This window comes from Patella vulgata, chromosome 1, assembly GCF_932274485.2.
Source record: "Patella vulgata chromosome 1, xgPatVulg1.2, whole genome shotgun sequence".
Lineage (NCBI taxonomy): Eukaryota > Metazoa > Mollusca > Gastropoda > Patellidae > Patella > Patella vulgata.
In genome coordinates, this window is record NC_065879.2 from 37,476,613 (window position 1) to 37,490,735 (window position 14,123).

At 37.1% G+C, this 14,123-nt stretch overlaps 1 protein-coding gene across 1 annotated transcript; it reads right to left on the reverse strand.

The window, feature by feature from the left end:
- Positions 1–2,258: 2,258 nt before the first annotated feature.
- LOC126816284 (arylacetamide deacetylase-like 3) lies at positions 2,259–10,461 on the reverse strand. The gene is made up of 7 exons (XM_050542596.2): positions 10,186–10,461; positions 9,522–9,713; positions 7,367–7,474; positions 6,907–7,021; positions 6,370–6,433; positions 5,084–5,205; positions 2,259–4,114 (listed from the first exon to the last, which is right to left on the reverse strand). The coding sequence occupies exons 2-7, from the start codon at positions 9,669–9,671 to the stop codon at positions 3,453–3,455; spliced, it is 1,221 nt and encodes a 406-aa protein (XP_050398553.1). The 5' UTR covers positions 9,672–9,713; positions 10,186–10,461; the 3' UTR covers positions 2,259–3,452.
- Between the last annotated feature and the right edge of the window lie 3,662 nt (positions 10,462–14,123).

Genomic DNA, 14,123 nt, shown 5'->3' on the forward strand with positions numbered 1-14,123 from the left:
AGAAAGAAAAGATAGGAAAAAAAATGACTGACAAACAACACAAAAAAAGAAGTGTACTACAAGGAAAGAACTTTAAAAGTAAGCTAGTGCTCTTAGGTCATTCTGTTATCTAATTGTATCAGGAAATCAAAAATTTGCCTTCTTCTGCTTGGACAATGGGTTTGTGTTTGTCAATTTTCAAAATTTTCTTGGGGGGAGACCCCCCCCCCCCCGAACCTCCCTCGGACGTTCGCGCGCCTTCGGCGCGTACCTGTGTGGGCCTTGGTCAATGACCTGACAGGCGGGCCTTCGGCCCACCAGTCCGGCACTGGTCCCATACAAGCCAATATCGAAAGAAACCGAGATCTTTGGGATATATACCTATATTTCAAGTTATGAAATGAAATGGGGTTTAACGTCCTACTGTTCTGCTCCTATGCTGGGCTAATGAAGACGGGCATACGTCATACAGTGTGCTTTGAGGGAAATTTTGTCCGGGCAGCGACACTATCGCCTACTCTTATATCGATTTCCAACTGCCAAGGGATCTTTTACGTGCATTCCAATGTATAGACGGGACCTCGGTTTTTCGTCTCATCCGAAGGACTAGACAGCTGTCCTTGTCAGCCCCTTCGTCCTGCATCACTGACAAGGGGGGGCCACGCCGGAAAATTCAAGTTATGACATGTAGAGTGTCCACAAAGAAGATGTGAAAATGTGGGCGTATAAAAACGTATCATCGATCTAGTGCCGAACGTACTATTAAAGGGACAATAACACTCTTGCTGGCTTGAAAGCTCCAGAAAATAAATAATGTCTCTATCTAAGTACTAGATGTTTAAGTGTCCTACCTGTTGTGTAAATTATCCATTACATCCTATTTTACTTGTCCAGAGGGTTCGAAAATATTTTTAAATCAAAATTTCATTTGAAAAGGTTTACGTTAGACGTTTCAAACCATTATGTTGAATTTTTCAAAATTTTTAAATAAGGTGTGTTAAGATGAAATTTGTATCATCAATTAATTGAAATATTCTAAAATAGTACAATTTGTTGATCAGAATAAAGATTGGGGCATATTATTCAGTTACAACAAGAGTGGTATTGAGCCTTTAAACGGGCGGATTTAAGTGGAATTCTTTATGTAGACAAACACGTGAAATCAATATTCGGTCATGTGACATTTCGGTAACTATGAGGTTTTAAAGTAATTTTATGTTCTGTAATTTAATTTGTTCAGAGAATAAATTATCCCAAAATACATGTTCATTTTTCAATAAATAATGGACAGTTTTATAATTAATAGACGATTGTTTAAGAAAAGCCTACATTCTCCTATATACTGGTTATAAACATTAAAGGGTTGTCATATCTATGTTTTAATTCCACTTAAGGTGGATTACAAACATTCATGGAAGTTGTTTTTCCATATTTCGGGATATTGAAATGGGTAGTTGAAAACGTGTGGAATAGGAATTACTATATTTCATATTAGAAAATTTATTGTGGCAAAATGTGACCACTTGAAGATTGCAATTAAATTGCATATCAACTAATCCTTAATAAACATTACTGTACACTTAAATCTTACTAATTTTATATATTTTAGTTTTAAAAATTAGGACTGAAATTAAATGTACATGAAATTGGTTGACGAAGTATACTATTAAACGTAATTTACTCATAAATGGATTTATCTCCCTTGACATCACATTTTTTTTGCGGTGGGGGTGGTTTGTGGTGGATTTGAAGAGAGGGAGGAGAATGCCAGGGCCCGGAGAAACACCCACGCCGTTGGACAAGCGGGGAATCGAAACCACAACAGATGACAGACCTTATGATGCTACACCCCCCCCCCCTTAAACATTTTTATGCAGCAGCGTTGTGCTTTTTTATGTTGACACTTTGGATTGCCTTTGTTATATTGGATTTGCTGTGAGCTCTACACTATGTATTAATGATATCATACGTCTTACATCCATGGTCGTCTTTACTTATTAATCCACCCGCGGTGGATTTCAAATATTGTTTACTTTAAAAGTTGTGTTTCTGAAATGACTCACCGACAGGCGATGGCATTAAGTGTTACTGTGTTCATTGAAGATTTTGATTTGGAAACATTAAATTGGAACCTAATTAATTGAGTGGTTTTACATTTTATCACGCTCAAATGATAAACTATAATATGGATTCACAATACCGCTTAGATCTTTCTAGCACATGTGATTTTATTATTGAGAATTTTGGCATTAAAATTGAAGTTATATAATAATTACATTTTTAAATATTAAAACATTGGTAGTTCTACAAGGCGCAAACATTAAATGAAGTTGTCTCCCCTGACAAAATGGCAGATTAACACAATAATTGTAGCATTTGTTGTTACCTCAATATAGCACAACCGATACCAAAAAAAAAAAAAAAAAATATAGCTCATCTCTATCTCTAAGTCAATTCATGTACTGAATTATCAACAATGAACTGTGTGGTTGCAAGCTACTGAATTTATTTGTATATATGATCATTTGATTTGTAATAATGTCAGCCCTAAGCTTTACATTACATTGTGCATTTTCAACCCCGATTTAATTCAATTTTATGTGGATAACAAATATCGAAACTTCCCAATACTTGGAATATAGGGAGAGATATTAAAATGCTTAAAGGAATAGGTAAAGAATCAATATATTTCAAATTTTAGAATTCAAAGCGATCAAAATTTGGTGTAGTTCAAATTGTACACTCACATAAAACTAATTTTACATATTTTAGTTTTAAAAATTAAGATGTATTTAATATTGATCTTCCCTAAAGTCAAACTTTTTACACTTTCTTCTTTCTTGATGCTAATTGTAGGCCGGTTGGGGAACACAATGGCAACTTTATATAAATGAGTATTTTTTATGGGGGGCATGTGCTTAGAATAGAGTTGGGCATATGCCTGGGGGCAACACTTCTTGGGAGACAGCAAATTATCTAAGTGCATACCAGAAATATTTAAACTTTACAACATACATGGAACTTTCAACGGTCTCAGTCTTGGCAAAGTTTATAACATTTTGTACCAGGCATAATTATGTTGGATGCTGGTGGGTGTTAATGCGGTGAACACCATACCGAAGGCTAGCTGTTACATTTATTATCAACACTTCATTAATCGACAAAATCTTCACAAAATTAAGATATTTATAGTAAACTGACGCTCAAAAGAAACAAGTACAAAATTAAAACTTTTTAACATACAAGGTATTTTCAACAGTATCAGTCTTGGCAAAGTTTATCACATTTTGTAGCGGACATTATTATATTGGTTGGATGCTAGTGGGTGTATAAAATTTTTATTGTTTTCCCTGAGATAACATTAAAATAAATTCAGTTCTCTGAATCTACAGTGTATCCTTTTATCACATAGAAGATAATATCATTCACTCATGTCAGTTTTAAGATATGCCAAGCAAACATGGATCAAAAATTCATACCCCAAAGTAAAGTGTTTTTAAGAAATTTGCTATATGGTTTATCATTATTTCACCGCCCTGAAATCCATAATCCTTGTCAATCATTGTTAAAACACCATGGAAACTATCTGGTAGATGACGCCATTCGGTTTTTACGCCCGCTTTTTGTAGACGCCGGGCATAAATAACTCCATCATCTCTAATATGATCTAATTCTGCAGTAACAATTAACGTTTGTGGAAGATCTCCCAAAATTTCTTCCATAAGCGGACAAAAGTATGGATCTGACATTTTCTTCCCTAACATTAATGCATCCTTGTTGGTAGGATCGGCGGTGACATCAGTGCGCAAGTAACCTTGAGGTATAAATTCTTCTGGTAAATATTTATGATTGACAAAACGTTTACACTTTTTTGTCAGTTCAGGAGAAGAAAGATTTTCACTCATAATAAATTGTTTAAAATGGCTTGGTAATCCCAAATACATGACAGCCACTTCAGCAGCAAATGCCCGGCCATTGTAAAGATAATTGGAACCCAATTGATGACTTGGTGTGTGCAAATCACATGTTTGTAAAACTGGATAGATAAGTACTTGTCCAACTATTTTGGGTGTCACCTTGTTGTCGCGAAGTTTGAGAGCTAGTGCAGCCGCCATGTTACCACCAGCACTGTCACCTGCAATACACCATATAAATAACAAAATACTAAGATAAAATTAACTTATTAATTCAGACCATAATCAACTCATGATGCCATCATTATCCTGCAATATTTAGTGGATTTGAATACGTTTTATGATGGATAATTTAACAAAAATGGATAATCAAGACATTGTTTAATATCGTATCAACATTAGTAATGATGATCGAGGCTAGCATAAAAATTGAATCACTAATATCTCGGTTCAGAGTGAGGCAATTTGACTGAATTTTCAGAGAGAGAGAGGGAGAGAGAGAGAGAGAGTTTAACGTCCACTTGACACAGACTATTTCATTTTGGGACTAACATATGGTTTAATTTTATTTCAATAATTTGCTTGCGCATAGGGGCCTTTAGCAGTGGGAGGAAACCGGAGGACCTGGAGAAAACCCACGAGGTTGGACAGGCGACCCTACTCCTTGTCACATACTTCCGGGGATTCGAAGCCACGCCAGTTGACTCAATGACAGGCCTTATGATACAGCACGCACGTGCAAACCATTCGGCCATCCAACCCACGAATTTTCAGCATATTATATTTTTATTATCTATTTCTTAACTATTATAACGAGAATTGTCAGCTCTTTATCTAATCTTACCTAATGCCCCTTTAAGTTGAACGAACAGTGTGAATTGCCCTCTAATGCCTAATGCACAATGCCTTCAAAGGCAGACCAGAGTCCCTTTGTAAAAGACTTACCTACACCCAACAGTTTACTAAACAATCCCTAAAGAAAGGTTTGGTGAAAGTTGCCCCATGAATAATTTTAAGCCTGCACTGACTATAGTCAGTATATGATCTGAACCACAAACCTACATATGTTTTCATTGTCACAAATAGAAGGTATTATTTATTTTCTTACTTTGGCTTGCCCCACCCAACAGAAGCTATAAACATATCGCATAATGTATACTTTCTACGGGCTGAAATAAATGCAGACCTACCTCCGATAGATATTTTAGTTGGATCAACACCCAGCCTTTTTCCATTATTTAGAATATACAATGTAGCTGTGTAACCATCATCAATAGAAGCAGGATAGGGAAACTCTGGTATTTTTCTATATCTGAAAATAGTCACATTTGTTTTGAAAAGGGTGCCATTACCCATAACAATATCCAAAAAATCATCGAACAAAATCCTCATAACTCCCATCTTATTAGACTAGTTCCGTTTTTAATTTAATTTGCCATACAACTATATATATAGGGACTGTACCTTTCGCAAAGTGGTGGGATATACCGGCAAAATCGTTAATCTGTGTTTTGGTAAAATTTCATTACCTGTGTGATATTACCAAATTCCAACTATTTTAAGCCTGATAACAAGTTTTCTTGAACTGAATGGTATTTTCTGTGTCAAATTATGATTGGCTAACAGACATTTTAACAGTCAATCAATGACCGCCTAACAAATTCAAGGGGCATAAGCTAAGGTCATACATATTTTTCTATCATAAATATACAGGTGACACCTAGACTGAGCTAGAGAAGAGATGCATATATGTCCGTATAAATGCTGTTTCTACAGATCAACTACTAAACGGGGGGATCACTTGGCTAAGTGGGTAAGACGCTGGCCTGGAGGTCGGGTGTTTGATCCCTGCATTGGCCAAGAAAGTTCATCCAGATTTTCCAGCGCGGTTTCCCCTTGTCAGTGATGCAGGACGGAGGGCCTGACAAGGATAGCTGTCTAGTCGTTCGGATGGGAAGAAAAACCGAGGTCCCGTGTACACATTGGTGTGCACGTAAAAGATCCCTTGGCAGTTGGAAATCGATATAAGCGTAGGCCGTAGTGCCGCTGCCCGGGCAAAATTTCCCTCATAGCACACTGTATGGCGTATGCCCGTCTTCATTAGCCCAGTTTAGGAGCAGAACAGTAGGACGTTATGTTAAACCCCATTTCATTTCATTTCATTTCAACTATTAAACGATATGTTTATTATTAAATAAAGGGCATAACTTCCCACTAAATCACTCCATGGCCTATGGCTGTAAATGGAAAGATTGCAAAATCATATTCTAATATACAGGAAGAAGCTTGTCTGCGATATCACTGAAGAGGAAGCAGACGTTAAAGAACCAAGCCAGCCAGCCAGTGCAGTGAGATAAGAGGGTTGCCCAGTAGTCCACAGGTGTAAAAGTGAGACACACACATATCAGTGTGATATGTGTCACTTTATCAAACAAAAGGCTGTAAATGTTATGCCTCGAGGTTAGTTCCTACTTACTCTATTGATATTACCACTATGTCACTATCGTTAGCAATTTTAGCTGTTACACCATCATATGTATCTGAAAAACATAAATAACTTTAAAAAAAACCCCAGAAAATACAAAACGGTATAGAGTGGGGATACTGAGATCCAATTTAGACGAAATGTTCCCAGAGAGAGAGAAACTATATAAATATGTATGTTCATCTGTTTGTAATTTCTATGATATCTTCTATTGGAGAGTATACAAAATTAGTAAAAATTGTTCTACACTTCTAATCCATTTGTACGATTTGTTCTGCAATAAATTAATCAAAGTTAGACTAAACTAGAACAGAAACAAAATAAGTAAACCTCACAAACCATGTAAGAGCTCCAATCAGACTGAATGGTTAGCATGGGTAAAAATGGTATTATTTTAGAAGTATTTGAATAAGTCATGATCAGACATTCCTAGCCCAGACTTAATGTACCGTAATGCATTTAGTTTTAATTTGCTAATGTTGACATTCTGCTCCATTTTATTTTCCAAAGTACACAAAATCAACTTACTGATACTGTAGACTAATCCACCACCATGATAATATATAAAGCACGGTAATAGACCATCTTTATTAATAGGTCTATAAACTCTAGCCTGTATACCATCTAATAATACATTAGATACCTATAATAAATATTAACTAATTAGCAAAAAAATATCATAAATGTCTTCCTGACAAAATAACAGTACTTTTCATAATAATATAGCACTCTCTGTGGTCGAATAAAGTTTTAAACGACTTTCAGTTCATATAAATTATATAGTTATGGACATTGGAACAGAATTTAAAAAAAAAAAGAAACACAAAATCCACTAAACTTAGCCTAAATATAATGCAGGCCTGAATGACTCTTACAATCCTTTCATTACTTAAGGCCAAGCTCGGTGTAAACTTTATGAGGAGGGGATGGGAGGAGGAATTGGGGGGAGGAGGAATGGGGGGGGGGGGGTGTAAAAGGGACGGGTTACCTGTAGGTTAGGATGAGTATCTGATGAACCATTAGTTAGTTGTATTCTATCTAATAAAACTCTTGATACATTTACACTACTATATCCAACTAGACCAGCTAATCCACCCTGTAGATAAATAATACAAACAGTTTCATTTCTTATCTTTTTAAGTTTAAAACTAATACACAAAACATATGGAAGGAACACAATTACTATTTTAATTAAAGATACATTATGGCAGTTCTCGCTATAATAGTTAAAAACTAGATAGTGTAAAGGTAATTTGCTGGAAATTTCAGTCAAATTGATCCACTATGAGCCGAGAAAGAAGCGGGTGAAATTTTTGCATAGTCTCGGTCATCATTACTAAAATCATTAATATAAACAACATAGTCTCGATTATCCACTTTTTCTGATTTACCCCATAAACATTGCCACATGGGGACCATATGGGGAAAAAATGGGCTGTGGGCCCAGGTGATACCACAAGGTCCCCATATAGGACCCATATTATCTTACCACATACAAATGTACGCAAATACACTTTATTTTCATATATTAATATCACAGAGACAAGCCAAATGATATAATGGTTACTTCTTTTTTACATTGATAATCTGACCGTATAGTGTGTGTATCTGGGGCCAATATGGGACCTATATGGGATTTCCCACATTAACAACTCTGTTTTTGTACACTTGGGGCCAATATGGTGTCCATATGGGATTACCTGTGTGTGTATCTGGGGATAATATGGTATCTGTATGGGATTACATATAACTTTTGTACATCTGGGGCCAACATGGTATCCATATGGGATTACTTATTAGTCTATGTATAAGTTCATTATTGAATACATACTTTTAGTTGTGTATATATTAATATCACAGAGATAAGCCAAATGATATAATGCTTACTTCTTTCTTACATTGATAATCTGAACTTATAGTGTGTGTATCTGGGGCCAATATGGGATTACTCACATTAACAACTCTGTTTTGTATACATGGGGCCAATATGGTGTCCATATGGGATTACTGAGAGAGAGAGAGAGAAATGGGGTTTAACGTCCACTCGACACAAACTAGGTCATTTCGAGACTAACATATGGTTTAACTTTATTTCAATAATTCGCTTGCACGTAGGGGTCTTTAGCAGTGGGAGGAAACCGGAGGACCCAGAGAAAACCCACGAGGTTGGAATGGGATTACCTTGTGTATCTGGAGATAATATGGTATCTGTATGGGACTACATATAACTTTTGTATATCTGGGGCCAATATGGTATCCATATGGGATTACTTATTTGTATGTATAAGTTCATTATTGAATCCATACTTTTAGTTTTGTGAACCAATCTGTACAGACAGGATTACGCATATGTGCACCAGAAGCTTGTGTGGTATGGATATGATATAACCACATTCATGTAAATTATGTATATGGGTTCAATATGGTATCAATATGGGATTACCCACATGTGTATCTGGGGCCAATATCTTATGTATATGGCATCTACCACATATAAAATAATACATCTGGGTCCAATATTTTACCCATATGGGATTAGCCACACCTGTATCGGCTTCAATGTGGAATCATACCCATTGCATTTAGTAGATATTAATAAGTATGCAGAAAATTAAAATCAGAATATCATTAAAGTGTTTATTTGGGATATGTTAAACTTATTGCGCCCTCAACAGTTGTATTTACATGACAAGTAAACAGTTGCACATACAGGTGCGATTTACATTAAACCATGTTACAACTACACAGATTTGTTAAAGAGCATAAGAATTTTTACAGGTAATTAATTATCAATAGCTGTTAGCGGCATATCAGAATCTAATCCAGCCAACATCGAAGGCTAGCCTTGACATCGAGAGTTTATTATGGTCTGGATAAGTTAATTAATGTCTAATTGATAATTTAGATAACATTTCAGGCCTAAAGACTTGTAATAAGCAGATTTTGCTCTTGCATAATGCATGTTTAAGGCCAGGAGAGAACCCTCAATAAAATGTTCACTCTAATTTTAGATATTTAATAAAACTGTTGTTATAATATATACTGGCTGTTTGACCAGTTATCTTTCATTTTATCATCACTGATTATGTTTTTATTTCAACAAAGCTAAAACAATTAATTCAATTATTTTATTCATAACTTACAACAATGAGGGACATTTTTGTCTTGGCATAGTATTCTCTCAATCTCCAGGGTTGTTCCATACCGTCAGGCAGTGGTGTGTACAGAATTACACCCGAGGAAGCAACACCTATCGCGGTTAATAATATAATAGCTTGCGTTAACACACCCATTTTCGTTCTTCAGATACTAGATAGGGGTGATACATGTATTTACTGAAAAATATGGAGAGAAAATTATTAAGATATCATTTCTAAGAAGCCTTCATTTCGTAGTAGTAATAACAAAAAAAACCCGATAGACTCATTGCCCAGATTGTTGTTGTATTCTAAAGGTTTTATTGGGGGTTTACACCCAATATAACAATAGAATATCAGAAGGAAGATTTTGTTGAGTTTTAAGATACGAATTGTGTCCAATTGTCCTTACGGAGTTGTTCGCCCTTGTTTTTAAATTTTAATACTTGCTCCAGTACCGGTACGGTTTTATCTACGGTAGTGTCTCGTTACATGGAGCTGACATTTTGATTCAATAAGGGCGCTCTTCTTTACAACATCAGCTATTGCAATGGTAGCCCAGGGGTTAGCTCATAAATGAAGTTAGACATGGATTTTGAAGTCGGTTAACAGGGCAACTAAACATAACAATAATATTATTAATTATAGTACCGTACACTAGGCTACTTACATGCTGTGGTCCGTGGGTAACTTTAATTAGCTTCAGCAAACTAAAGTAAAAGTTTGAATCCACTGCCACTGGAACTAATGCAACTTTAGAAATATGCTTGGGTGAATTATACCTTCGAAGGTCACAAGACAAAATCAGTTGCATCTACACGACACGGACTGATGATCACACTTATCTATGTAATCAACACACACACATCAAGGTATATATGATGAGTGTAGCCTAGTATAATTTAACTAATATATATCTTTAGGCAACAGCTATATAAGGAAATTGTTTTCTTCACAAAAGAACAAAACAAAAGTAGAGAAAACGAAAACTATTAATAGTAGTCTCCCCTGACAGCTAACTGTGAAATAAGATGCAGAATGGAAGATTTGAAGAAATAGCTGGTATAATTGTTACTATTCCAAAATAGTAAAAAAAATTAGGAAGAAAGTTATGAATGACTATACTGGTTTCAGACTGTGGATATTCAGAATATCGTCTAAAAAACCTTTTTTCTGCTGAACATTATATGGCGGGGGTATTCGACCGGCCTTGGAGCGATGATGATCATGTTATGTGGCCGGTGGCTTTAACGGGTCGCCACACCATCACTGGAGTCTGGAATGGGCTGGTATAATAGACTTTCTGGGCCGGAATTCGGAATCTTGCAATGGGGATTCCGAATTTTATCCGAAAATTTCATCGGATTCACCCGACACTGTCGTCCGCAAATTTACTAATTATTAAGTCACCTGCACCCTGTTTGTGGGGATATGCCAGAAACGTCAGCCAATGGTTCATATATCCCAAAAAAATTCAATTTTAAGGCCTCAGCAAAATTTGGTGATAGCTGGTCTGCTGGCTGAATTGGACAGAGATTATAATCAGATATGCCACCAAATCGCATATTTGGGGTTCATTTTTCAAAATTTTCCCGGGAGAGAGCACCCGGATCCCCCGTCCGAGCTCCGCGGACAGTAAAAGGGGCTGCTCCGACACAGTAGCTCGGGCCGGTTACCGGCCCCAATCTGCCCCTGATTCAGAAACAATACAAAACTGTGGAAATACACTGCTGTTTTTATACGCCCACATTTTCATGTGGACGTATTATGCCGTCGCCCCTGTCCGTCCGTCCACAATTTGTTTGTGGACACTCTACAGGTCACAATTCTTATCCGATTTTAACGAAACTTGAAATATAGGTGTATCTCCAAAAGATCTCGGCTGCTTTCGATATTGGCATGTATCGGATCGACACTTCATGGATTATGGCCCCTGTTTGTATGAAAAATCACGTTTTTGGCCTGTGGACCCTATAGAGGTCACAATTTTTATCCGATTTTGTTGAAACTTGAAATTTAAGTTTATAATCCAAAGATCTCGATTCTTTTCGATAATCGCGCATATCGGACCATAACTTCCTGAATTATGGCCCCTGATTGTACGAAAAATCACGTTTTTAGCTTGTGGACCCTATAGAGGTCATAATTTTTATCCGATTTAAAAAAACGTATTATTATATCACCGTTACACCATAAGGACGACTGAGTTCGAATTTCGTGAAAATCGACCTAAAATTGACAGACAAAATGTCCGCCGTTCATTCTCAAATAGCGTAAAAATATGGTAAATCAAGGTTGTGGACCCTATAGAGGTCACAATTTTTATCCGATTTTGTTGAAACTTGAAATGTAAGTTTATAACCCAAAGATCTCGGTTCCTTTCGATATTCGCGCATATCGGACCGTAACTTCCTGAATTATGGCCCCTGATTGTACAAAAAATCGCGTTTTTAGCTTGTGGACCCTACAGAGGTCAAAATTTTTATCCGATACTGTTACACCATAAGGATGAGTGAGTTCGAATTTCGTGAAAATCGGCCCAAAATTGACAGACAAAATGGCCGCCGTTCGTTCGTTTTTAGCTTGTGGACCTATAGAGGTCATAATTTTTATTCAATTTAAAAAAACGTATAATTATATCACTGTTACACCATAAGGACGACTGAGTTCGAATTTCGTAAAAATCGGCCCAAAATTGACAGACAAAATGGCCGCCATTCGTTCTCAACTAGCGTAAAAATATGGTATATCAAGGATGTGGACCCTATAGAGGTCACAATTTTTATCCGATTTTGTTGAAACTTGAAAAGTGTAGGTTTATAACCCAAAGATCTCGGTTCCTTTCGATATTCGTGCATATCGGACCGTAACTTCCTGAATTATGGCCCGTGATTGTACGAAAAATCGCGTTTTTAGCTTGTGGACCCTATAGAGGTCATAATTTTTATCTGATTTAAAAAAACGTATTATTATATCACCGTTACACCCTAAAGACAACTGAGTTTGAATTTCGTGAAAATCGGCCCAAAATTGATAGACAAAATGGCTGCCCTTCGTTCTCAAATAGCGTAAAAATTGGGTATTTCAAGGTTGTGGACCCTAAATAGGTCACAATTTTTATCCGATTTTGTTGAAACTTGAAATGTAAGTTTATAATCCAAAGGTCTCGATTTCTTTCGATATTCGCAGATATCGGACCGTAACTTCCTGAATTATGGTCCTGATTGTACGAAAAATCGCGTTTTTAGCTTGTGGACCCCTATAGAGGTCATAATTTTTATCCGATTTAAAAAAACGTATTATTATATCACCGTTACACCATAAGGACGACTGAGTTCGAATTTCGTGAAAATCGGCCCAAAACTGACAGACAAATAGCTTAAAAATATGGTATATCAAGGTTGTGGACCCTATAGAGGTCACAATTTTTATCCGATTTTGTTGAAACTTGAAATGTAAGTTTATAACCCAAAGATTTCAGTTCCTGTCGATATTTGCGCATATCGAATTGTAATTTCCTGAATTATGGCCGTTGATTGTAGGAAAAATCACTTTCTTTTTAGCTTGTTCTCTATCCATCTCTCGAAAATGTGGGCGTATTCTGCCTGGCAGCCGCTGGTTATTAGAGGTAACCAGTGTATGTTAATAACAGGCCAATTGCATGAACATAAACGGCTTATCTGACGGTCCCAATTCACTCACAAAGATACACTGTCAAAAGTGAAAATGGACGTTTTTGATTTTTGTCTTATTAATGAGTAGGCTAATTGCTCCACCAATACCCAGACATTCAGCAATTCGTCGTGGCATACTCCTAATCAACTGTCCAATCAGGATTTGGGGCAATCTGGCCCACTCCTCTTGCAGTGCCACGGCCAATGAACACGTCTCCCGATCATATCTCAGACATGGTCTATAGGTGAAAGGTCAGGACTCATGACTGGCCAAGGCATATGAACAATATGGTGATGCTAATGGTAGTCATTCACGACACGAGCACGGTGGGCACAGGCATTATCATCTGCACATTGAGCAAAGGGCAGAACTATCGGTACCAGGATGTGGTCACGGTAGTACACACCAGTGACCCTTCCTTGAACAATATGCAAGTCCGTTCTGCCAGTCATGGTGATTCCTCCCCACACCATAAGAGACCCACGCCCGAATCTGTCATGACGCATGCCTCCAAGCACGAGCACGCCTATTGGTGAAATCCAGAGTAAATCTGGACTCATCTGAGAACATTACATGCGCCCATCGACAATTACCCGAATTTCTACGCTGCCTACACCATTGACACATGTTTGCAATATGTTGGCGAGATAATTGAGGCACAAAACGCGGTCGTCGCGCATGCAAATGGGCTGCATGTAGCTGATTTCTAATCGTTTGGGGTGTAACTCGAATTCCTGTAACTTGGTACAAGTTTACAGAAAGCTGATTGGCCGTTTGTCCTCGATTTCACAGGACCTGTGTACGAATGTATCGATCCTGGGTTTGTGTAGTTGCTCTAGGACGACCTGAACGAGGTCTATCATCAACATTGTGTGTTTGTTGGTAGCATAATTGGCTACTGCTCGCTGTGTAGAACCCATTTGAAGCATGCCA

Coding starts and splice junctions, on each gene's coding strand:
- LOC126816284 (XM_050542596.2), bottom strand. CDS start 9,671: ATGGGTGTGTTAACGCAAGCTATTATATTATTAACCGCGATAGGTGTT. Junction 7,475..9,521: donor CAAAAATGTCCCTCATTGTT/GTAAGTTATGAA, acceptor ATTTATCTACAG/GGTGGATTAGCTGGTCTAGT. Junction 7,022..7,366: donor ATACTCATCCTAACCTACAG/GTAACCCGTCCC, acceptor TATTTATTATAG/GTATCTAATGTATTATTAGA.